Source organism: Lissotriton vulgaris, unplaced genomic scaffold (assembly GCF_964263255.1).
Source record: "Lissotriton vulgaris unplaced genomic scaffold, aLisVul1.2 SCAFFOLD_972, whole genome shotgun sequence".
NCBI classification, from domain to species: Eukaryota; Metazoa; Chordata; class Amphibia; order Caudata; family Salamandridae; genus Lissotriton; species Lissotriton vulgaris.
Window position 1 is genome coordinate 561,336 of NW_028254165.1, and position 27,149 is coordinate 588,484.

The window sequence follows — 27,149 nt, forward strand, 5'->3', positions numbered from 1 at the left end:
GCAAAACTATAAGTAAACTGACGGACATCTTCTTATCACACAACCACACCCCTAATGACTTCACATGGACTGTCATTGAACAGTTTGACACAACAGAAAACAATGAAAAATTCCTTCTCCAGAAAGAACAACGCTGGATATACAGGCTTTCTACCCACATGGTGGGCCTGAACGACTCAATACCGTGGAACTCCCTAAACCTCTGAAAAATCGTTGTCATGTGTCCAAATCTGAATTCCTCTACTCCCCTCACAGTGAAACCTAGCCTAAACCGACCAAAACTCTGTTATATTACAATTGCACCCTAACCCCCTGTAGACACATTGATGTACTTCAGTATAACGCACTGTAGTGTTCCAGTATAATGTTGTCTTTTGGAACAACCGACTTCCACTAATATGAACAGTTTTTTCTCCCCTCAGCCAACAATAGCGTTCCACCAGGCCTGGGCCCATGCCCAAGCTCGCTAAACAATAGACGCATTACTTCTACGCACATGCGCAGACTTGGAGGCACTCCTTTGCCCTCCGATCTCTAACGTGCGCATGCGCGATAAACACTGCTCCTTTGAGCAACCCCCCTGCGGCAATGACATGGCATCTAGCGCGAGTGCATCCCTCCTTCTATTTTCACCTCTACCCCGGTGATAACAATAAGCGGGGCTATTAAAACTCGATCCACGGGCCTCCTTCTCTCATTCCGGGCAACGCAGAAGGACGACAGGTCCAAGGAGGATCTAGACCGGCAATTCCGTGAGTAACGCCAGCACACTACTGCTACAACTGGGGTAAGCTGTCGATATCTTTTTCCCTACAGGTCGGATGTAAACAATTACTTTCACTACCTCTTTTCAGGGTCTCTTTCTCTGCCAGGTGACCCTAGGAAGCATTTAACAGCAAATAGCCTGTGTGAGGATAATATACTTTACTTACCTGTACCTCACCATGCTAATGTCTGCTGTTTTAGCTCACCACTACAACCGGTTTTAAGATAAAACCCACGCAGGTCATGCCTCTGACATGACCACACCATAGCCGCATGTAGGTCGATCACTCACCTTATAAGTCGGCTAAATGATGTGGAAATTATCATATCATGCTAATATGACTCCACCCTGTACGTCTGTCTATGTCCTATTTATGTTATGTGTAGTAAAGCCAGAGGGAATCCCCCTCTAACATATAAACGCACCTTAGGGAGTGCGACACATAGCCAACAAAATAACACAATCACTATAATTTCGTATTTTTATTTAAATCTGACTTTTTCACATACTCACTTGGTCCTGAGGAAAGCCAGTTTTAAATTAAAAAAGGCCTGGCTGAAACATGTGACCACAGAGGACGCTGGAGGTCTTAATCCATACTCCAACACGTCCGATTGCCTTTTAGCAGCTAACAGTGGCCCAGTAATTAAAGTTTATCCATTTACCCTCGGGTACTGGGACCCACTGTATAGCTTTTTAACTTTCACTTTCTCACTCACTACACTGCACACTTAGCGAACATACCAGCTCCGCAGTAAACTGGCGTCGAAGCACACCCGGGACACACTCTGTGTCACTGTGGTGGGCCCGATGGTGAAGCATGCCACCAACTAGGTTGGTGGGTGAGGGCTTCTTGAACAAACCAATCGGTTTGCCGGCACGCATACTTCATTGAGCCCTCCACTTCCCCTAAACATAGCTAGTCTTTTTTGATTTTGACATATTATTATTAATAGTCATACATGATGTCCACACTAGAAGTATCTAAGAAATCAAAGCTCCACAGTTAACATAAAGTAATGCAAACAGTGGGACTATGAAGGGACAAATGAAGTTTAAATACAGGTGTAATCATGTTTTTAAATAAAAAGTAGGTGCTACCATACATGGTGAACTGTTTATGTAGAGGGTCAAGAGTGCCTTCTAACATATGATTTTGAGATATTTTCGGCTAGCAATCTCGCTGATAGCTTTTTTAAACTTTATTATCAATGATCTGACTCCTGTGATTGGTAGAGCCCTCCTCACTGAATTGAGAAGTGTGCGAATCTATTGAGATCTTTCTGTTACTGCTCAGATCAGTGACACTGACCTTCCTAACCCATGCAAGCTCGGTTATTTTGGACACTGCTTTTCTTTATTCACAGACCATGCCACTGGGACATGCCATAGATGTGCTGAGTGACCAATTTTCCATGTTTCCTAGCCGCCCATCTCGTGTACCTCTGTTAACTTCCTGAGAGGCTGTCCTAACTTCTGTTGTATACGATCAGTTTGAATGTCTAAGTAGAGCAAAAATAACGCGCCGGTCTCGGGGTGCATGTGTTCTCATTAATAGGATTTCTAGCTGTTCGGCTGCATTGTCCATTTGAGCCAGCAAGCAATTATCCTTCCGAGTTTATGTTGCTCAGACCTGAGAATAACTGCTGAATAAAATGCATCTGTTCAGTCACCAGTGATTCACATTTATTCAAGCATTTCCATCAATCGGGGTTCTGTTGTTTAAGGAGTAAAACTTCCACTCTTTTTACTCCTATGTGTCTGAGAATGTGTCTTATATCGAACTCTTTTGCACTATGAACCATATCTTTTTTTGATTTTGTGTTGATGTAACGCTTCTCTTTTTTTGTTAGAAAAGTAGGAGTTAGGCACTTATTCTCAGAAGGTATCACGAGACTTCACTTCAAAGTAATACATTTGGATAAGGGTTGGTGATCCCTTCTGATAAATCTGGAGACTGAAGTTCTTTTTAGAGCTCCTTTTACATATACTCTGGAACGACCACAAACATTAAATTGTTACTTCACTGCCTGTTCACAGACTTATCCATCTTTGCAGTTTGTTTTTAAATGGTTGAAAGTAAGGTACAGTTATGCTGTATAGTCTATTCTGGTCAAAAGCTTTTCCTTGTTTAGTTGAGACTGTTGAGTAGCGCATAGTATTATTTTATGAGTTCCTAATGATCTTTTCTCAGTTGTTTGTATTTTCGAGAATGATGGCTGCATTTTTATGGAGTTTAATTGAAATATTGCTTTTCACTTTGAGACAGCTGAATAATTATGCAATGTAATAATAGAATCTAGTCTGATGCTCTTATATGTGCTGATGAAATTCTAGGAGTAAACCGTATTAATGTTTGGTTTCATTTTGATGGTACAACAGGCTACTATTACATTTGCAAGACTGACACAACAGGTTTTTTAAAATTGCATCAGATCATCTTTAAAACACTTTCTTTCACTCTTTCCTCTTGAAGCTCCCTGTTTCCAGATGTGGTCAACTGCATGCAGACTGATAACTTGGAGCTGAAAAAACTAGTATATCTCTACCTGATGAACTATGCCAAAAGCCAACCAGACATGGCCATCATGGCGGTCAACAGTTTTGTCAAGGTAATTATAGCCAGTGTTTGTCATAGCCCATGCATTTACTGGCCCCTTTATATCCTGCGGAAGAATGATGATATGTGTATGATCAAAGGGTAAGGCTCAGTATGGCCATCTTAGGCTCAGTATGGCCATCTTACAAAGCTCTAAATACCACTGGGACATGTGTGCTCATAATCTGTATATGTTTCGGTTTTTCCGAAGCTGAATTTAGCTGGCTAGCAACAGAGCGCTGTACAGGGGCAAGCCCTGGTGGGGCACATGAGGCGTGGGAAACTATTGGAATTGGACCTGGCAGTCCAGTAATTAAACACTTGAACTGCATTGATAGCTTTTTTGTGTGAAGTGGTGCTGCCCTTGCTTTCAGAGTGGTTTTTGTATCACTTGCTGTCCCTCCTTGCCAACTAGTTGGGATTTGGCTACACTGTAGGCACGGCCAGATTATTATTTCATTTTCGAAAAAGACTCCAGTATGAGCCTGTATGCCTGCTCTTCGCCTCCACCAGTGTTCTTCCAAATGTAGGTTAAGGTAGTGAAGTCTCTGCAACAGAAACACATATCTCCTGTACCCACTTAACAGAAAACATCCACAGCAAGATCCTCTCATCAGTTATACACATGACGTTCTATTAGGCGCTATGGAGACTGCAGCAGTTTTACATGAACTAACCCTCACAAATCGAGCAGTACAAAGAGTATTGGCTTCTGCTAGAAGTGCTACATCGAAGGAGGCGCTGATGAGGTTCTGCTCCTTCTCCAATGTGGTACCTCAGAGGCTGTTGTAGAATTTCTTTTTGTTTAAATGTCTTTTATTTTTATAGTTTATCATAACAAACACATTGTCAAAAGCAACAACCATCGCATGGAGAACAACTACACAGTACATTGCTATATAGGCAGCAGTTATTCCATATAGAAAAGGCAGTGCAATTAATGAAGAATACCATGTGACATATTAAAACACCATCCTGTCGACATTGAAAGCGAGTTATAGTTATGGTGATTGACCACCCTGCCCAAGGGATGTACCGGTTTCTGTATCAATGACAGCTGGAGATCTCATGGCATCGTCCAGCAGGTCCAGTCCGTAATAGCTTATCAAGGAATTTTTTTGACTTTTAAGGAAAGTCACAAAAGTCAAAAGAGGTGCTAGTTACAGGGTGTTTGTCAAAGATGGAACAGTAATAGTTACACATTCATACCGGAATGGGATGCATGTCTACACTTAATTAGATGATTGAATGGTGCAAGGACTCCGAGTAGATAATTTACTCCTGCTGTTACATGTATTGGGGTACGGAGTCTATGTTGGAATGCCAAATTTGACCTTGAATCAGAACTTTACATTTCTAGGGGCTAACAAGCATGCACAAGACTATGATTTATCCTTCTCTAGAGATTGCTAAAATTCAGGAAGATCATTTCTCAGCTCCAGAAGATAAGACATTTTATGCTGCTACTGAAGGCAACTGCCTTATGTATCCAGCTGGTACATTTGGCCTGCTTAAGGGTATTCCTGCCTCAAGAAGGCCTGCACAGTTAATGGGCATAGTCTGGAGATTGTTTGGACCTCTAGTTACCATGTTGTAGCAATGTATGTGTAACGTGCAGAGGACTCTTCATTTTGACTAACATTTTGACTAATTTTCCATAAGACTGGCTAATGGAATTGAGGCATCATTTTGCAATTAGAAGGCACTTGGTGAATGCTACATGTGCGAAATAGAGCAGAAAGCAGTCCACGTTAGTGAATTCAGTCAGGACTAACTGTACAACATCATGAAGGAGGCAAGTACTTATATCCAACTGCTGTCTAGGAATCGCAATACCAGTACAGATAAAAGGATTGCTCGAAGTGGCACAGGGAGCAGAAAAAAAATTGATTTTGTATCCATCATAGGCAATTGATTTGTGCGTAGATGGAGTGACTACATGCATGCTGGTTTATTTTTTGCCTCACTTCTTTTCCACTAAGCTGTGATCTTCCTGTTGAGGGAGCTTAGTTTTATACAATTTTCAGAAGTACTCTTCTGGTAATAACTGCTGTTCTTAGGACTTTCTAATCCCATGATTCCCTTATGTCTATTTTTCTATGCTGCGGTCAAGCAAAGACTGGTATCGGTGAAAGCTGTTCAACAATCAGGACTTGTGCAGTTTAGAGAGCATGTCTTATTGTTTGGTCTCTACATTGTCTACATCTTTCTGCTATTATTTTTTTTATAACACTGACTACCATGTGAAAACTTGCACTCAAGAATGAAGGCATTCGTTATTCTTTTCCATTTATGTTCTTTTTGACTACTGCATATTTCATTATACAGCCTTGAAAAATATTTATAAAGACTCCCACAGAGCATGAGTTCATAATCCTTACTAAACTATATATCCCTCTATCTACTTCTCGCTCTCTTTCTCTATCAATCTATTAGCCTTGTGTATCCCGACACCCTCAGCAAGCTCGATATGCTCATTCATATATTTCACTCAGTAAATGGTCACTCTAGAAGTATTTCCTTTAAGTGTCACATTCACTTGTATTCATCAATTTGGGGCTTCTTTCTGCTGATCCTGGACTGGAATGTGAAAAAACAGTGAGCTACAACGGCATACACTGCTCCATGAAACACCCATTTAAATAATCACTCATTGTCTACATCTTTCTGCTATTATTTTTGTATAACACTGACTACCATGCGAAAGCTTGCACTCAAGAAGGAAGTCATTCGTTATTCTTTTCCATTTATGTTCTTTTTGACTACTGCATATTCCATTATACAGCCTTGAAAAATATTTATAAGTATTCCCACAGACCATGAGTTCATTATCCTTACTAAACTATATATCCCCATATCTACTTCTCTCTCTCTCTCTCTCTCTCTCTCTCTCTCTCTCTCTCTCTCTCTCTCTCTCTCTCTCTCTCTCTCTCTCTCTCTCTCTCTATCAATCTATTAGCCTTGTGTATTCCGACACCCTCAGCAAGCTCGATATGCTCATTCATATATTTCACTCAGTAAGTGGTTACTCTAGAAGTATTTCCTTTAAGTGTCACATTCACTTGTATTCATCAATTTGGGGCTTCTTTCTGCTGATCCTGGACTGGAATGTGAAAAAACTGAGCTACAATGGCATACACTGCTCTATGAAACACCCATTTAAATAATCACTCAAGGTAATCTTGCGTTGTAGAATATTAATAGCTTGATGAATTTATTTCAGGACTGTGAAGATCCAAATCCACTAATCCGTGCCCTGGCTGTGCGCACTATGGGTTGTATTCGTGTTGATAAGATCACTGAATACTTATGTGAACCGTTACGCAAGTGCCTGAAAGATGAGGACCCCTACGTGAGGAAGACAGCTGCTGTGTGCGTAGCCAAGCTCCATGACATCAATGCGCAAATGGTGGAGGACCAGGGCTTCCTTGACTCCCTAAGAGACCTGATTGCAGACTCCAACCCTATGGTATAGTGAATTTCTTCAACATGTTATTTTTGTTATCTATGTATCATTTAAATCTCTTTAAGCATTCACAAATGACTGAAAAGTGACATCTTCGTGTTATGAAAAGAGCAGAAATCCTTTGAATATATTTTTACTTCCACTCATTCCTGGCCCAACTGATCTCCCCATATTTAGAAACGAGTCATGAATTTTTGCGTGAGTTTAAGTGCCTTGGATTAAGGAGTTTAGTTCATTATCCTTATATTTCTCTCTTTGTCCACCTCAAACCCTCCCATAAGTGAACTAACCTATCTTAATCTGTCAATCCCTGTATAGGACACATGCGCCATGATTAACGATGCTTGCGTAGGAGGGAGTGTTGCTATGCTATGTAAGAGAAGAATTGATCTTCGCTGGGCAAAGAGAATGTTGGGATTGGGAATGGGGAGAATGTTTGAATCATTCATCATTCCGTCCATCATTTGTTGCAGTTACACTTTTCACCCGAAGTGGGACGGTATGCCCAGATGTGGGCCCCTTGCTCACTCTGCCGCTGGATTCAAGCTAGCCTGGCTGATGAAGTGTGACATACCCCGAAACCGGTCCCAGCATGCTTGTTTCAGGTCCAGGGAGGACCTGGCTTGGCAGTTCGGTCTGGACTGTTCCCATGAGGCACAGGGTCAAGACTGATTTGCATATGGCTGGGTTCAAACTGGGGTGGCTTAGTGGGCAATAGAATGATGGATTTAATCCAGAGCCCTTGACTGGGGAAGAATGTTTGAATCATCCAGCATTCCGTCCATCATTTGTTGCAGTTACAAAGAAACAAACAATGCCACTTTGTGTAAAGTTAAGAGTATACAGCTTCCCAGATTTTCATTTTTTTCTTTTATTCATTTTATTGCTTTTTTCAATTCATCACAAAAAAGATGAGTCATTTTCCTGCTGGTATATCCAGTACATTGGTTACCATCAATTTCCTCTGTGGAATACATTAAGCAAAATGGGTTTGGTACAACATTCATTGCCAAGTGACCTTTGTCAGTTTCCCACTGTGCCTCACTTCTTTGTAAGCAGTATAGAATAACTGAAGATGTCCAGTTAATCACCCAGCTCTTGGTAGGAGGGGGTACATCTGTAGCTAAATACCCGGTATCCTTTCCATGCCTGCTGAACAGCTGACCGATGAGCACCGACACCAAGATGTTTTCCTATCCTAATTTGATGGTAATGCCAGAAAATGGCATATTCGAAAATACTATGAGAGGGAAAACAAAGAAAACCTGTAATAAGTAATACTCGTGTACCCGTGTTTTGGTAAATTTACATTATGACAAGTTTGTCCTCTAAAATGCAGGGAACTGTTGAAGGGAGGCAGGTGGACTGAATCCTAAGATAATGCATTTTTTTTAAACTTCTTTTTATTGTTTTGCTACAAACACATTGAGCATCTGAGTTATCCAAAAACATCACATGGTACACTTAGTAGTGTAGCATCAGCATATTCTCATACATTTCCATATCACAACTCTATTGCAGTACAAGGTTTAAGGCAGTATTTTCATATATAGCAAAGAGCAGTTGACAAAAAACAATGGATCACAGTGCAAACCCTTCCGTGTCGACATACTGTGAGATATGTGTAATCTACCCTATCAGTACTCAGAATATAACTTGTGACTCAATAAAGTCTCACTAGTAGTGTCTGCGAGCAGTGTCCCCACCCCTGTGCATAACACAAATACAGCAGTGGTAGCCATTATTCAACAGTAGTGGATATATATATATATCTGCCCATTATCTGTCTCTTAAAGATCTCTCAGGGTGCGGTTGTCGCTCTTTCAGGTGTGGCAGCCTCGCCAGGGTGTGCCAATAGATAACCTATTAGGGAGTCCTAGGCAACAATTCCGCATACGTGTTGAATTGTTCTTGGCAAAAAATTAAGTCCCCCAGCCAGACCTTGAATTTAGGTGCCCTTCCCCTTCCCCACCGACATGCCACTCTTCTTTTAGCCATGAGCAGTGCAAGGGCTACATACTTACGATGCATCGTCGGAAGTGACCTCACATACCCCAACAAGGCCAGTAGGGGAGTAGGTTCAATGTGGGTGTTTGTCATTAAATTCAGGGCATCAAAAACTTGTTTCCAGTAGTCATATATCTTTGGGCATTCCCAAGCCAAGTGAAGGAAATCCGCTCTTGGAGCCTTACATCTTTCACACCTATCTGTAGTGCGCAAATCATGTCTGTGCAATCTGGCCGGAGTGTGATACAACCTATGCAAACATTTGTAATGTATGATACGGAGCCTGCTACTAGCCGATACCTGCTCCGTTTGCAAGCAGCAATACTCCCATTGTTCATCCGACAGGTCATGGCCCAGCTCCTCACCCCAACGTGTGCGGGCCAACGCAGCCGTTTCCTCTATATGCTCATGGATTGTGCAGTATATTAGGGAAACGAGACGCTTGGGTGTCATGTTTCTGAGTATTAGCTGTAGCAGAGCAAGTGAAGGGGGCTCAGCTGGGAACTCCGGGGTTAAAGAGCGAATGCCCTGTCTGAGACGCGCATATAAGAACAGATCCATTGGCGTGTGGTGCGTGCCCTGAAAGATATGGTCGGCTGTACGAAATTGGCCCTCATGATACAGGTCCCCTCAAGTCTTAATGTGCATTCGTTCCGCAAACGTATGAAATACGCCTCCTGTAGAAGGGGCATAGTCGGGTGGTATGTGAGGATGCAGAGGTCTAGCCCGGGACCAGGGTTCAATTCCCCGCCTTGGCGGGTCTTGGGCTCAAAATTCCACGGACCTGATAATTCTTGCCTCGGTGCCTATTCCAATCATAGAGTCCCACTCTGCAACTCTGGGCAATAGCTTGCTTAATCTCCACAACGGCCCCCACAATGCTAAGGATGCCTGGCCTCCACCTTGGTGGTGCCCAGGAGTGGACGCCTCACAGGGAAAGCCAAGATGGGTTCCACAGCGGTATCCGTACAAGCGCCTTGAGACCGTTGCGGGTGAGTAGTGCGCTATACAAGTATCAATTTACATTTACATTTATGCAAGGCCATGCCGTGACTGTACAGGTAACAGTAGTGGGCGCCTTGTCCCTGAGAGGCGGCGCGTCATGTAACACACCGTCAATCGGTATAGGGTGTGCAAGCCAATGTTCAGTTGCCACCTGAGGCATATACCGTGGCGGATATACCCACTAATATGCATAATGGGCTTGAGCACTGAGGTAATATAATACGAAATTAGGTATTCCAACCCCCCCCCCCCGTGAATATGGTCTGATAAGGACATTCCACTGCAGCCTCGGGTGCTTACCCCCCCCCACACCAGTCTCGTCAATTCTGACCTGAGTGACGCTCGACCCGCCATTGAAAGAGGGAGCGTGATCCATCGGGTAATATATTCCGTTATGCGTGTCATCGTGGTGCCATAATTGAGGCGCATCAACTCCTCTCTATCCCTAGTGACGCGAATGCCCAAATAGCGCAAATCATCATCCCACCACTCTAGGGGATAGTCCAGTGGGAAGCGCATTGTTGCAGTTGTTAAAGGGAAAAACAGGATTTGCTCCAGTTAAATTTGACCCCTGATAGGCTCCCAAAAAATAATGAATTCCCTAAGGATCGGATTTAGGTTTTGCTGCGGGTCGCGAATATACAAGGTAATATCATCCGCGTACAGGGAGAGGAGTATCTGCCTCATATTGCATCGTAAAGCTTTATCATTGTGACGTTGCCTTAACTTTGCAGCCAATGGTTCGACCGGAAGAGCATATAATAAGGGGGACAAGGGGCACCCCTGCCGAGCTCCTCTAGTGATTGGGAACGCTTGGGACACATGCCCATTTATGAGCTCCTTAGCCGTTGGTGAACTGTGTAACAGCTCAATCCAGGAGAGAAAGAGGGGCGGAAAACCCATGCGTAACATCACGCCAAAGATGTAGTCCCATTGAATTGAGTCAAAAGCCTTTGTGGCATCTGAAAAGACAGCCGCCAAAGGCGAATCTGGGGAGACATTATTTAAAATTGTAAAAAGGGTCCTCAGATTGTGGGAGGTGGCCCTTCCGGGTACAAATCCAGATAGGTCCGGGAGAATCAGGTTTTCCATCAATAAGTCGGGTGTCTATGAGCTTGGCCAATATTTTTACATTAAGGAGGGACAATGGTCTATAGGAGTCGCATTGAAGGGGGGGATTTCCCAGGTTTCAGCAACAAGATGATGAGAGCCCCCCTCATGGAAGGCTTCCCATTTCTAACGAGTCCTCGTATACCTCACGTAGTATGGAGGCCATCTGATCTATGTAAGTTTTATAAAATTCAATTGGGATGCCATCAGTACAGGTGGCCTTTCCCGATTGCATATGCATGATGGCTTCTCGGACCTCATCCAATTCAAACGGGGCACATAAAAATGTCCTCTGCACATAACTCAGCCAACCCAACTCCACATCGTCCAGGTAGTCCTCTAAGTCCAGCCTGCCTACCCTTGACGTGGTGTAGAGTTGGGCATAGTGGGAGGTAAAAGCAGTCAGTATACTTGCAGTGTCTCTATAGAACACCTCGCCTGGACCTTCAAGTTCCAACACATAATTGGAATAGTGTGGCTTCCTAATGGTGTCCGCTAGTACCTTGCCTGGTCTCTCCCCCTCACCATATCGCGAGTCATCCAATATCTGCCCCTGAATCTCACCTCTCTCTTTGCCGATTCCATATATTCACCGAGTGCCTCCCTAAACTGAGTCTGGGTGGAGGGCGGTCTGGAGGCCAGTGTCGCCTCCAGCACCTTAAGCTCAGTTTCTAATTTCCGCAGCGTGTTAGTGATGTCTTTTAACACTCCAGAACCTTTTAATATACAGAAACCCCGCAGGGTAACCTTGAATGCTTCCCATACAGTCGCCACAGTCTCTACAGAGAACTTATTTTGTATAAAGAAATCCCCCACTTTCTCCCTCAGTTCTTTCTGGAAAACTGTATCCAGAACAATAGGGGCGTGGAGTCTCCATCTATTGCGCGATGGGCCATAGTCTGACGATGTCAGTGTGAGCTTGACAGGAGCATGGTCCTAGTAAGTGAGAGCCAAATGTTGCACCCGAAATACAGCTGGGCCTAACCCTCTGGACAGAAACAGATAGTCCAGTCTCGCCCCTTGTGCAGTGTAGTGCATTCCCCCCAACCCATGGCGATGCGTGTGTCTCCATGCATCAATCAGCTGGAAAGAAGTCAATGTGTCCTGCATGACAGCAGTTGCTTTAGTGTAATGGTGAGGGGCAGGATGGGACCTATCAATATGTGTGTTAAATGCTACATTAAAATCTCCTCCCCATATTATATGATTGGAACCTATATCAATAATTTTTGCCCATAAGGAGGTATAAAAGTCAGGGGCATCAACATTCGGACCATAGCAACAGGCCAAAGTGACTGACTCAGCACCCAATCGCCCCCGAAGACAGACAGTACCGCCACTGTCCCAGCTAAGTGAAATGGCGTCTTTTTTTTATGAATATGGCTGTCCCTTTCGCATAAGACTAGTAGGATGAAACAATTCTGTGGTGCGCCCATTTACATGCACAAGTAGTACCGCTATGGGGATTAAAATGCTTCTCTTGCAACATCGCTATATGCACTTCATGCCAGCTTCCCAAGATCTGTGTTAGCCATTGACCAATGTGCCCATCATAAATGTAATCCATGCCCAGAAACCAAAGCGCAATGGAAATGTGCGTACACCTGGAAGCTCCACACTGCGTGCTGCGCGTGCAGAATGCACCTCACATGCCAACCACATGTTTTTCCATAGACAACCTTTCTGCTCAACGATGGTCATACCCAAACGAAACCAAGCCACACTTATACCCACCCCCACCCACTGAAGCAGCCCCAACTTGCCAGGAATATTCACCCACCCATCCTCCCTCGTCCCCAACAACAACATCCTAACCCAAACAGTCACCACTAGAGTCCCACAGTGACCATCAGTGGGGTAATGCCCAAGAGGGGATCCCTCTAGGTGGCAACACCGGTGCACCTCGCCCAGAAAGTCCACCGCAGATGGAGCAGGTGGGCTCCAGGAGGCAGAGGGTGCCCAGCGTGCTGTAGAAGAAGCTTAGAGCTCTCCCACAGCTGTATACGCCCAAAATGATACGTAACACACATAACAGTTCTGACAGCCATGCTGTCAGTTCGATAAACTCCACCTCTTGACAAAGTCCAGCGATGTGAAGGTGAAGGTTCACTGTGAGTCATCCTCCGCTCCCAACGAAGAAGACTGCTGCAACTGCTGGACTTTCCAATGGATTGGACTGATCACTCATTGGTCAAATTCTTTCTGCACAAGACGACTGGCCCTCACAAGGCCCCGGCGCCGACCAAGGAAATCAAATGCAGAGACTGGAGGGCTCTATCACAAGCACATTCTTTGGGCGATATGCTCCATTTACAACAACCTTTTGATGTGAACAAAAGCATAGACGACCACTACAATTCCCTTGTCTCCAGCATCTCGAGGGTGGTCGACACCCTTGCCCCCCTCAAAAATCGGACCTGTAGGGGTAAAGACTCTGCCCCTTGGTTCAACGCCGACCTAAAACTACTAAAGCTTGAATGTAAGCAGGCAGAGAGAAGGTGGAGACGGGATTATAATAAAACTTGTAAAGACACGTGGAAAACTAAGATCCACGCGTATAAAAATCTCATCAAAAAATCTAAAGCTGATCACTACTCTTCCTTGATTTGTAACACCAACAACAACTCCAGGAGCATTTGTAGCATCCTAAACAGCATCACTAACCCGGAGTCTTGTAAAAATATGATCGTCCCCTCCCAAGACCTATGTGACAACTTGGCCTCATTCTTCAAGGAGAAAATTGAACTTATCCTTAAAGATCTGGATACGCCTTTGATTGCCGGCAATCCCCTCTCTCTGAATACTGTTATTCTGGAAAATCAAGCGCCTAATTCAGTTGTGCCTCCAGAAGAATTCTTTTGCAGGTGGCCACCGCTAACTTTCGAACTCTTTACTAAGGTAGCCAGAGGGATCATGTCTGGGTCTCCATTGGACCCAGTACCCCCTAAAATCTGGAAAGAATGCGAAGCAGTACTCTTCCCCCCCACTTCATTTAATCTGTCAGCAATTCCTACTGACCGGCACTGTCCTTGCCTACTGGAAGCGTGCGCTAGTCTCCCCTTTGCTGAAGAAACCCTCCCTGGACCCGGATTGCTCAAAAAGTTACAGGCCCATCTCACTGTTACCGTTCCCTGCCAAAATAGTGGAACGGGTGGTCAGTAACACCCTTTCTGACCACCTGGAACGTCACCTACTGGATGGGGACCAATTTGGTTTCCGGCCTGCTCACGGAACCGAAACGGCCCTTATTATCGCCATGAACGAACTTCAAAGGCGAGCAGACAGAAGTCAGGCATCATTTTTGATACTGCTCGATATGTCTGCTGCCTTTGACACGGTGATTCACAAGATCTTACTGAGACGCCTATGGGAGGCAGGAGTGGGGGATACGGCACTGCACTGGTTCCACTCTTTCTTGCTGGACAGGCAACAAGCAGTATCTCTACCTCCTTTCCAATCTGTCTTCTCCCCTGTAGCGCACGGAGTCCCACAGGGCTCTTCCATTAGCCCAATACTTTTTAATATTTACCTTAGGCCACTTATTCTTTTGATCAAAAGTTTCGGAATCAAAACCATTAACTATGCTGATGACACGCAGATGATCCTCTCCCTGGAAGGAGAGGACTCTATCTCCATAGAGATCCTACACAATTGCCTGCGGGAGACATCAAGGTGGCTGAAGAATAATTCACTTCAGTTCAATGCCGGGAAAACCGAGGTGCTTTTCAGCAGTGGCTTGAGGATCCCCCGTCCGTTCCCTGGCAATTTCTGGCCCCCGGAAACAGTTTCTAATGTTCAGCCCGCAGTCTCTGTCCGCAACCTAGGGGTCACGCTCGACCACAAGCTCAGCATGGAAACCCATGTTCAGAAAACCTCTGCCTGCTGCTATGCCATTCTGCGCTCTTTAAGGAAGGTTCTGCCCCTCCTACCCACCCAGGCTCGTGCTCAAGTAGTTAGATGCACTATCCTGAGCAGGTTGGACTATTGCAATGCCCTCCTGCTCGGGGCCCCGGAGTATCTACTTGACAGACTCCAAAGAGTCCAATCTGCGGCAGCAAAACTGGCCTTGGGGCTCCCGAGGCGATCCCATGGACCATCTGCCTTGCAATACCAAATCGCAATTTTCAAGAAATTTCACGCCCCTTCCAAATTACTTTTTGGTATGGGGAGGGAGGAGAAGTGTGGTAGAGGTTCACAAAACCCATTTCACGAGTCAGAAATACTTTCCTCACTCGGAAAAGGAGTTTTTTTTTTACAAATAAAGATTTTGCAGTCCCAAACGCAAATGATTATTGTGAATCGCAATGTTTGTGATGACTATATCCTTTAGTACACCTGGTCCTATATTATAATACTGCTGTTGGATAGTAAAACTTGTTGCTTGTGGCTCGTTCAATTACTCAGATGGGTGATAATGATTATCAAAAGTTTCAAATTAGCTATAGAGGTTACTATTCTAGTATTTCTCTAGTCTAACCAGTGACTCTGCAGCAGTCAAGCATGGTTTCAGTGTTCCTCTAGTTTAAAGTTTGTTCTGCAGATGGCTGAAACAAACTGTATGATGTAGTCACTCATTTGCAGTTGAAGAGTGGCAATGCCTCATGCTCAAGCTTTCCAGCTTCCCTTCATTCTAATGTAAGTACTGCTTCCCTTCATTGTAATGTAAGTACTGCCCTTGGGATATGCTGGTGGCTGCTCCTTTTCTCAAAGCCCACTGCATTCGCTAATTCATTATGGAGACTTTCTCAATAACTGAGATGGAACTCTCCCTGCCTGCCTGTCCTCCCTTACTTCCAACTCCACTAGCTACACCCCCTTCCTGCCTTGCTTCCTTTAGGGGAATTACTCTGCTGTGTAACGTTGTCTCACAGGCTACGTAGATTCTCAAGTTTAGCACAAGACCACCTCTAGGAGAGGTCACAATGAATAGAAGGGAAATAGAAATTCCTAGCAGTGATGAGTTGCATACTGTGAAAACATCTGAATGCTGGCTTGATCCTTTCAGGCCAACCTGCCATTGGTATCTGAGTTCATTATCATCACTGTTACCAGAAATGATTGAGTGCGCTTGAAATCGTTCCTTTTTATATCAGACAGAGGAGCATACATATTCATAGTGAGGCTGCTATAATAAGTCTTTCTTCCGCATCCTCTCTTGCAAACCAACAAGGGAACATACCTGTATATTTTTTCTAGTCTTATATCTGACACCGAATTTACATTTGTACGCCATCATAGTATGGACTTGCATTAGCATATGCAGCATGAAAGAGAGTGTATAACTATTTTAAGTATAGTGCATGTAGCTCAGCAGGAATTTAGGAACCAAGAGCCCTTAATAGTAAAACAGGAATATATTCGGCATACGGACATTTTCTCCAAAATATTGCATATTTTTGCTCTTACAATGCAACTAATGTTAGTGTTACCATTCAGCAATTGTAAAATTCCTTGCATTCAATTCTCAATATGTGTATGCATAAATTGATTAGGTAACCAAATCCATTGTATGCAATGCCAGCCAGTAGGCCATAAATTGGCTTCTAACCAAGTTATGATTTTTATAGTTACTGGATTAATCACTTGCATAATCAAAGGCTTCAGTGGCATTGAAGGGTGCTGGGGTTTCAAGTTCCACGCTGAAAAGAAAAACATATCCCCTCCTGCCATCTGTGATTCATCTCCACAGCTGCTGCCTGTGCGTTACTTCGAGTGTAAGCCTGTGAGTTGCTGGAGATGAGGCTGAATTTTTCATTGAAACTGTTGAGGGGGTTACCTTGTGCGTGAGGTTACATGAGTGAAGATCAAAGAGGCACCTTGCCAGTCAGAAAGTGGGGTTAATGACAGAGGGTTCACATATTAACACACACATTGAATGGAATGGGCCACACTATTATATGTTGCCTCTAAGCGCAACGTGCATTATTGTGTCTCAAAAACCATAACTAATAAAAATCGTTCCAGAATGTATTTAACAAGCTCAATCTGTGTATGGGTTGTATTTCAAGGAAACCTGCTGTATTTCTCAGAAGACTGAAGATTTACTGCCAGCTCTTGGATACAAACTGGGTAAACCGGTGCAGTAGAAAGACATAGTGTAGAATCTGGCTTGCTGTCTCGTGAGCCATTCAAGCAGGATTCCGGAAAAGAAGATGACACCGAAATGCAGACTTTGAGAAAACATTTTGCTTTTTTGCTTTAAAATTCACCCTACTGTTAACAAAATGGAACAGTTTTTTAGATACCGAAGCACAAAAGAAAAACCTGGAATCTTGCCTAAATACCTGTGGCATCATAGAATTTTGTTTTGTAACTTTTTGTTTTCAGGATATACCTAGGCAGCGAATACAATGTAATGTGACATATGAAATGTTGCAGTAATACCACAAAGTATATCCTACTTAAAGCTACAGCAGTGTGGAAAATACAGGTTGTAGTACAACGATACGCACATAGTACGCCAATTAAGCTTTCAAACCATAGGTGCTTCAAACTTTTATTTGTATACTCTGCCCATAATATAGATTCAAGACAGATCAGTGTGCCTGGCAAAGTATGTACAGAGTGGTTCCCTGTATGACAGCCTACTTAATTGAATAATGGATGGATGCACCTCGGATTGTGTGCTGCACATAGCTAGATCTTTCAACCAGTCTTCAAACTGCTAGGGATTACTTTTACCCAGGCCATAGCAACTCTGAGCTTGCCCAACACCATGGCCATTGTGACTAAGTTCCTGGATTTGTAGGAATGTTGAGAAGAGACCTAAACGGAGTGAGCACTGGACAGGATTAAATTATCAACTGCACCCAACACCTTCCACTCCCCCACCATTGCACCTGCCCAAGAATTCTCAAACAAATATGATTTGAGTACTAGACAGCCCTATACCAAATTCATAAAGTCTGCATCTCGCGCACCGTTACTGGGGCCATGCCAAACTGCACCATGCCAGTAGGCCTGTGGTGTTAATACATTTAAAATGTATTGATCTAAACTTCCCATTAGTTGAAATTTCTTTCTTCTGCTGCAGCAAGATGACCACTTGGCATCCGTGATCTTTTAGCCGAATTTCTGAGCCCAAAAAAATGAAGAAGGATACAGACACTACCAAATCTATGGGAGCTTTACAGTCCACACAAACTAGAGGTTCCTTTCGTCGCTCTTTCTATAGAGGGTGCTCCAAACAAACTGGTGCAGACAATACAACGTCCTTCAAATCCAACACACAAACATCCTCTAACAGGGAATATTTTAGAGGAGGATATAGAGGGAATAACAACAAAGGAAGAGGTTGGGGTAACAACAGTAATCGAACCTCTTCCGCCACAAAACAGTGACTTCCCTCTGCTCCCCCAACAGCATTCCACTCCTGTGGGGGGCAGATTAACGCAATTCCTGCATATTTGAACTCCTTCATAACAGACAAGTGGGTAAGACAGATTATCCAGTATGGCAACTGCCTAGAACTTGTAGCAACCCCTCCACACATACTGCCCAGGCAACGTCCAATGTCTGCAGAACACCTTACTCTGCTCAAACAAGAGCGCAATACAAATAGTTCCTTTACAAGAACAAGGAAAAGGGGTTTACTTGCAGTATTTTCTAATTCCCAAGAAGGACGGGACACTAAGACCAATTCTCGACCTCAGGCCCTTCAATCATTACATACAATCAGATCATTTTCATATGATCACTCTACAACAAGTGCTCCCACTGCTGCAACAAGGCGATTTCCTCACAACACTAGACCTGAAGGACACCTACTTCCACATTCCTATACATCCTGCTCACAGAAAGTATCTAAGGTTTGTTCTGGAAGGACAGCATTATCAGTTCAGAGTCCTTCCATTCGGAGTGACAACGGCACCACGAGTATTCACAAAGTGCCTAGCAGTAGTAGTAGCACATCTCAGGAGACAACAAATACATGTCTTCCCTTATCTAGACGATTGGCTCATAAAAGCCAAGTCATTCAATCAGTGTGTTCAACACACACATCAGACAATTCAAACATTGCACGACTTAGGGTTCACAATGAACTACACCAAGTCGCACCTGCAGTCCTCTCAAAAACATCAGTATCTAGGGGCTACAATAAACACGTCTGCGGCTCTAGCGTATCCCAGTCCAGCAAGGATACAGAGCATTCAAGCCTTAGTCACAGCCTTTCAACAGCAACAATGTCTGCAAGCCAGAGTGTTCATGAGACTAATAGGCATGATGGCATCTTGCATCTTCATAGTACCATATGCAAGACTGCAAATGCGTCCGTTACAGGAATGTCTAGCACAACAGTGGAACCAGGCTCAAGGTCAACTAACAGACCTGGTGTTGGTAAACAGACTCTGCAGTGGTGGAACACCAAAAACTTGACAAAAGAGCGGCAGTTCCTCGAACCTGTTCCACAACTAGTACTCACAGCAGACGCATCCCTCACAGGATGGGAGCCCATCTCCTACATCATACAACTCAAGGACAATGGAACAGTAAAAAATAATTGTTCCATATCAACCATCTAGAACTGCTAGCAATATTCTTAGTACTCAAAACTTTCCAAGTACTAGTACAGAACAAAGCTGTCTAGATCCGGACGGACAACATGACAGCCATGTATTATATACAAAAACAGAGGGGGACACACTCTCTACAACTGTCCCAGCTCGCACAGAACATTTGGAGATGGGCCATTCCACAGAACATATATCTGTTGGCAGACCACCTTCCAGGAGTTCACAATCAGATAGCATATCTGTTGAGTCGGCAGACACAACAAATTCATGACTGAGAACTACATCCGCAGGTTCTTCAACAATTCTTTCACAATTGGGGTCATCCAGACATAGATCTGTTTGCCACACGCGAAAACGCAAAATGCCTAACCTTCGCCGCCAGGTTTCCACACCCGCTGTCCAAGGGCAATGCGATATGGATGAACTGGTCAGGCAGATTTGCGTACGCTTTTCCGCCACTACCACTGATACCATTAGTAGTACGCAAGCTCAGACAACAGTCTCTCAAACTAATCCTAGTAGCTCCCACATGGACACGTCAACCGTGGTTCACCACACTCTAGAACTATCTCTAGTTCCAAACCAAAAGCTACGACTGACTCCATCCTTGCTAACGCAGAACCATAGAGACATCCAACATCCAGACCCAAATCAACTCAATTTGGCGATCTGGCTCCTGAAGTCTTAGAGTTTGGTTGTCTTAACCTACCCCCAGAGTGTATGAACATTATTAAAGAGGTCACGAGACCTACTACAAGAACTTGTTATGCTGCTGAATGGAAAAGATTTGCAATTAATTGCAACAATAACCAAATTGATCCCCTGGATGCTTCCATCCAGAATATCATTTGTTACCTTTTATATTTACAAAGGTGTAACTTCGCAGATTCATCCATACGCCTGCACCTTGCAGCAATTGCAGCATATTTACAAAATAGACAACATCTGTCTCTCTGCCTGCAATTAAAGCATTTATGGAAGGATTCCAAAGAATTATCCCTCCCAGTTGCCACCTTCTCCAGTATGGAACCTAAACGTTGTTCTTACAAGAGTCATGGGACCCCCTTTTGAGCCTTTACATAAATGTGAGCTGCAATTCCTTCTTGTGGAAAACAGCTTTCCTTATTGCCATTACCTCTCTTAGAAGAGTAAGTGAAATACAAGCATTTACAATACAAGAACCTTTTTTACAACGACATCGTAACAAAGTGGTTTTAAGAACTAATCCAACATTTCTTCCAAAAGTCAGAACTCCTTTTCATTTAAACCAATCTGTAGAGTTACCTGTGTTTTTTCAAAACCCAGACTCTGGCAGAAAGGGCTTCACACACTTTAGATGTTAAAAGAGCTCTTCTCTACTATATAGATAGGACTAACTCTTTTAGGAAAACAAAACAACTGTTTGTGTCTTTCTCTCCACTTCATAAAGGCAACGCCATTTCTAAAGGTGGGATTGCAAGGTGGATTGTAAAATGTATACAAATATGCTATCAAAAAGCAAAACGTACATTAACATTTCCTCCTAGAGCGCACTCAACACGCAAACTAGGAGCCTCTATGGCATAGGTCTTCAATCTATGGGGCGCGACCCCCAGGGGGGGGCGTGGAGTCATTGGAAGGGGGTCGCGCATTCACCTGCCTCACTGCTGCCTCGAATCCAAAATGTTTACGTTTCGTTTTGGATTCGAACGAATTACATCTCTGGAGCCTCTCTGATTGCAGGACAGGGAAAAATAAGCCAATCAAAATGTGGATACGTCACCAATACCTGTCCTCCAATCAGAGAGGCTGCAGCATACACATCAGGAAATGCCCGCAAACTTTTACATAAAGATGGACCAGCACCTTCGCAATGCAGGCTGTATTTCCACTGAGTTCTGCGCCGTCACTGCTGCGTTTCACTGTATCCAGTTGTCTTTCTTGACCCTGGCAGCTTTCACCTCGTGTTCTGTTTTAAAACTCCTCTTCGTGGCTCATTGCTGCCTCAGGGCTGGTTTCCAAGGTAACCCGAAGCTTCCAGGAATAATTAAGTAAGCCCCCTCCTCATCCCCGATGCCCTGGCTTTTCAGCTGCAGATGACATGCACTGAATCTATCTTGCACGCAAAAACACACACACAGATTCTGATCTGTTTCCTTGATTGAGCCATGTGGGTAGGGGGTGGGGGACAGGAAAAAGTCTCCGGTTCATTTTCATGACTGTGGAATGGTGTTTATTTTTGGTGTACTTTCTGTTTTTGTAACAGCAGCTTCATATTCATTTGTTTGACGTTGAAATGTTTATTTTCCGTGTTCTTTCTGTTTTTATTCTTGTAGCAGCAGATTATTATGATGCCTTTGTCCAACTACAGTTGCCAAACTTTCCAAAAAAAAGCGATTATTTGTTTGAGTAAAGCATCCATGATTGCACCTTTCTTAATGTGGTGGTTTTTGTAGTACCAAAAACGTTATCACGTGGAGGAATCATTTAAAAACTGTCTGGGAGAGTTCATCTGAGGACAACCTTTTTTTTTTTTGTTGTCAAAAAGTTCTAAATAGTAAATATTCACAATATATAAGACTGGTGGCCTCAATAGCGTCTCATGTCTTTTTATTACATGTAATAGTATTTTTTAAATAGGTAAAATAACGTTTATTAAATTCACTAGGAGGTGCAATGAAATATTAGTGCAGAGAAAAGAGAGAATTCTAAAGGCACGGGAAAAGGAAGCAGTCCTTGAAATTAACTCTGCAATTTGGAATGAAGCTTGTAATCACACTCTTAAAATAGTGCATGATGCAAATTGCAGAAACCTGCAGCCAATGACTGATCTATAATATCCTTGTATATCTTCATAAATGTAAACAAGAGATCACAAATTCATGTTCCTGATGTCAAGGCTATGTAGACTGGATCCACATTCTTTCCCAGTTCTCATCTATTAGCAGCAGGTTCTTATATATACTGGGCCAACTGTCTAGGTTTCGATCTAACACCGGAGGCAGTCTCAATATTCATAGGGTGTTCCTCCCACTTATAGATTCCACCTAAAGGAGGGCATTGGTTGTGTTTATAACTTCGCTAATCACCAGATTGGTGAGTATGGGCTCATGGAAACCTTAATGGCCTTCTGAATTTCAGCTCTGGTTAGAAACAGATAATTATGTCCTGCAAAGAAATGTATTTTAAAGATATTGGTGCAATACACATTAGAAAAATGACGACATTTGTAATTACAAAATTACGTTTTATTCATGTGTTTTGCAAAGAAACAAGATTCAAAAACATGGAGTATTTTAAATTGTGTAGTTCAAATGTATTAAGAAAGCTTCTATAAATGACAAGCAATGGAAGTACTATTTGCGGTAATACAGCAAAACATAAAAATATGTCAAAACATTTAGTCAACCATGTAGATACAACTACAGTTTCAATGCATAAGTATCTTCTCATGAGTAAAATCATAGCATTAGTCAGCAAACATGGCAAAGCACTAACTCTAGAAATATCCATTTAGTTCATTCTTAACTTGTTCATACCTCTTTTACTATTCTGACCCCCCCCCAAAACAAGCCTTTCTAAACCCTTCCCGTCTCCCTTTTACTTATCCCAAGCCTCCTACTACTGCTATGAGTTCCAAAACATCCCTCCACTACCCTTCTCAATCCAAATAACATAATACCATATCCACCACTCAAATTACTTTCCTTTTTCGCTATATTAATTCACCACTAATCCGTTAAGGGTTCTGGTGAAGCGTGCTACTCCCTGAAAAAGTGCTTCGACACTTCGTCTGTGGTAATAAGCACTATATAAATGCAATTACAATACAATACAACATCTTTGACACAATGCAGCAGTGAATGCTTTGAGGATCATCAGTTCATATAGAACACATCCGCCATTTTGTTTGCAATGATATTTTGTGTCTAAAACTAAGTACATGTGACTGTTGTCATTGTGGTTTTGAATACCGATGTGTGCCAAAACTGTTCTCTTGTGGCATCATTTTCCATGACTGGCCTATAAGTTCGTCAGCAATAAATAGTCATAAATCACCCTGGTACCAGGGAAGGGAGAAGGAGGAGACAATGGCGTGCGGTAAACAGCTGTCTGTCTCATGTCAAGGCCATGCTCTGACAGATTCTCTGTGTGTGCTAATTTGGAGGCGATTCAGCTCCTCGCCGACTGCCTGTGTGATCTTGAATGATCTAGTTTACCTGTCTGTTAGATTACTGGACTCTGGGTACAATGAACTTCACCCACAAAAAAGAAACAACTGTTGTCTTTTGGCTTCCGTCTCTAGACGAGTGTGTTTTGCTACCTTTCACAACCTCTCTTCTGACCCTCACCCCGTGAAGAACCACAGTCGCCCACAAACCTTTGATTTCCTAAACACTGTTTAATACTATTTCTCCACTGTAAAATGATTTGCCGTGGCAATTGGGGGTGCTTTTGGTTGTCGATGATGATGAGTACCAAGTTCTACAATTTTTTGTCAGGGGGTCCTTACGCCTAACATATTTTGACAGGGGGGTCCCGGCATCAAATAGTTTGAAGACCTCTGCTCTATGGCTTTCTTAGGAAACATCCCCCTAGAGGACATATGTAAAGCAGCAACATGGTCTACAACACACACCTTCACTAAACACTACTGTGTTGATGTGCAAGCCAAGCAGCAAGCTGCAGTAGGCCAAGCTGTCCTTGAAACTCTCTTTCAAACCACTGCAACAGATACAGATGACCACCGCTAGGGGAGACACTGCTGCGCAATCGATGCTAAGTGTACAATCTGCAGCTCATATGAACGGAAAATGCTACTTACCACTATGCATCTATTCTTGGCATGTAGAGCTGCAGAGTTGTACACGCCCTCCCGCCTCCCCGGGACCTCTATCTGTTCCAGTTTTATCTTACTTATAATGCACACGCATGGACATCTTTTTTTCTTTACTTCTACTAACTCCATCATTTCCCATCATGGCGAAAATCAATCTTAAGGATGGAGCCGATGCCCATGTGCACTATCGTCCAAGGGAGCAGTCACCTATCTTGTGACTACAAAGACTTCTTCCAAGACGACAATGACATGCAATCATCCGAGCCGAACACCAGGTGGCAATCTAATGCAAAGTGTACAACTCTGCAGCTCTACATGCCAAGAACAGATGCATACTGGTAAGTAGCATTTTCCTTTTTCCACAAGATTCTAACAACGAGTCTACAATTGCTAGAATGCAAAGTGAAAAGAAGGTTTGGATGAGCTAGCAATACCTGGCATTGGGCAGCAGGAGATAAGCTAACCATGGTTTGACGGTGGACAGCAACAAATATGTCTCTGGTGCCTGGAGCTCAAACATAACTGAGTCATGTGAGAAGTGCAGCTTCAAGCATGCCATGGTCATCAAGAAGTTGAAGCTGGAGCTCTTCTTAGCACGAACATAGGATGACGGCATTATGTGTCACTACTCTAGGTCATTCCATTATACCAGTGCAGTGATCCTCAAAGCCGATTATGATGGAGATGTGTCCTCCTGTTTTATACTTAGATTTTCCATCTCAAGGCATAGAGACTCCTGTTTTCAACCTAGATTTTCCATCTCCCTCAACCTTCCCTGGCTCGCTCCTAGAGAGCCTAGTGGTGCAGGCTTACTCTTCCTTATAGTAGAATCCTGATTATTTCCCCTCTTCTCCCCGAGAGGTAGTCTGAGGACCAAGGCAATGGAGAAAAGGGTATTCTTTTCGGAGAGACTTGCTCTTTCACTTTTAGACTGCGCCTTGTTACTTTCATGATCTTTAAGAAATTGAAAAATTATTTTCCTGAACCTTCCTGATCACCCTTGGGGCCATTTTGCAGAAGTGTTGCATGATGTTCAGGACACAGCCAAAGAGAACCTCTTCTCCTTTGGCCTACATATTGTGGAATGGGTGGTGAGGTCCACAAGCTTCTTTATTGCCATGCATCACTATACCAGGATGCACTTCACTGGCTGTTCGGTGGTGTTCAGTTTATTGTTTTGAACATTCCCTTTGATGATCATGTTTTTGGCAAGAAGGCTGGCTTGCTCTTGGAGCATTTTAAACAGTGTCTTGCCATGGCCCACTCATTGGGCCTGCCGATCTTTAATCTTCGGTTCCACAGAAAATTCTGTAAGTTCAGGGAATACTCCAAAGGTATACCCTTTTGGCAGTGCCACCCCTCATGACCTGTGCAGCAGCAGTCCAACCAGCTCTTTCCACAGTGCAAAGGTCAATTCAGTTCCAAGGGGCATCCAGGACTGCAACAAAGGCCTCTTCCTCTCCAGAACCCCAAAACCACTTTAGGTGCCCTTTCATCTATATACCTAGCTGTCTATCACTATGGTCCAATGGTTCCTCCAGATTGTCAAACAAGGCACACCCTACCAGGACTTGTCCTCTCCCATTACGCATTTCCTCTAACCCCTCAAAAGACCATGCTTCCACTCTATCCCAATATATTTTATTTTCCTGTGGTACTGTCTATACTTTGTGTAGGCATGCAAACCACTGGGGTCTCAAGCCAGATGCCTGGCTCTGGCTCACCTTGAGGTCCTCTTGGAACCTCAAGACCAAAAAGAGCGGAGCTTTCATGTAGCTTCCGACTACCACCCACACTCTAAGCTTATGTCCTAATAATTAAAAACAAACATTAACCCTCGATGTAGCACAGGTTCGAGGATAAGATACCCATCTAGTGCAGAAATTGCACAATGTGAAACTAGAAAACCTGGTATAAATCTTGGCTTCCCTGCTTGATCAAGTTGTGTTATCTTAGGCAAATATTTTATTTAACTTTACCTATTGTTTCTTCCTTATTGCATATGAGAGGATTTTTTTAATATGCAAGTTGAGGATGTCTGCTGTACAAAACAGATCTTGTGTTTGATTTAATAGACTATAGCGTTGCTCCACCTATGATAGGTATGTAGGGTGCACATGACAACTGACTTACTTCTTAGTTCACTAACGTCATCGTTGTCATGTCAGGAGGCATACATGTTTCTAAGTTCATATTTAAAAACTGTAATTTGTATTAAATGCTTTTCAATGCATTGAAATGTTTTGATGTACTAAAGTGAAATCCTTCCTTATATTAAAGAAATATGCTTTTTGGAATTTTGGAGACTTTTCATATTTTTGTATGATGTTTGTTGAATAATTTTCTTGCCACACATTATCAGCACTTGGCTCGTGCACAGGCTCTTAGAGCCTAGGCAGAACCTTCCCTTGGACTGCCATGCTAAATTGTTGACTCTCCTACCTCTAATACTTCACTGTCAATATCTCGACAACACAGTGTCCTCGGCTAACACTCAGCTCCCTACACTCTCCTCCTTTGCCACTGCGCTCCACCTGCTGTTTACTGGAAATCTATGGACTTCAAATGGCTATATTGATGGGAGCAATCAGAAAACGTTCAGCAGCAAATGAGTTGTCTGAGCGTTCACACTGTATCTAATCCCCAGTCTGACATGCGATTGCCAGCCCACAGAATACCCCAAAGACGAGGTGAACCTGCCAAACACGGTGTTTCGATTAACTATCGGCCAATCCACATGATACCAGCACCCCTACTCCTGGACTCGATCCACAAATCTCCAAACTAATTACAGGCGGCTGATCTTTCAGGTACCTGACTGCCACCCACTCCCCTTGGAAAATTATCCACCCAAGCAGCCTTGA

At 43.4% G+C, this 27,149-nt stretch overlaps 1 protein-coding gene across 1 annotated transcript in view; it reads left to right on the forward strand.

Moving 5' to 3' along the window:
* Positions 1-27,149, forward strand: part of AP2B1 (adaptor related protein complex 2 subunit beta 1) — a gene marked incomplete at its 3' end in the record, with an annotated part of 476,528 nt that overhangs the window by 215,426 nt on the left and 233,953 nt on the right. The window contains exons 4-5 of the mRNA XM_086951572.1: positions 3,243-3,378; positions 6,589-6,834. Coding sequence (XP_086807698.1) covers positions 3,243-3,378; positions 6,589-6,834 — 382 coding nt within the window. The remainder of the gene's footprint in view (positions 1-3,242; positions 3,379-6,588; positions 6,835-27,149) is intronic.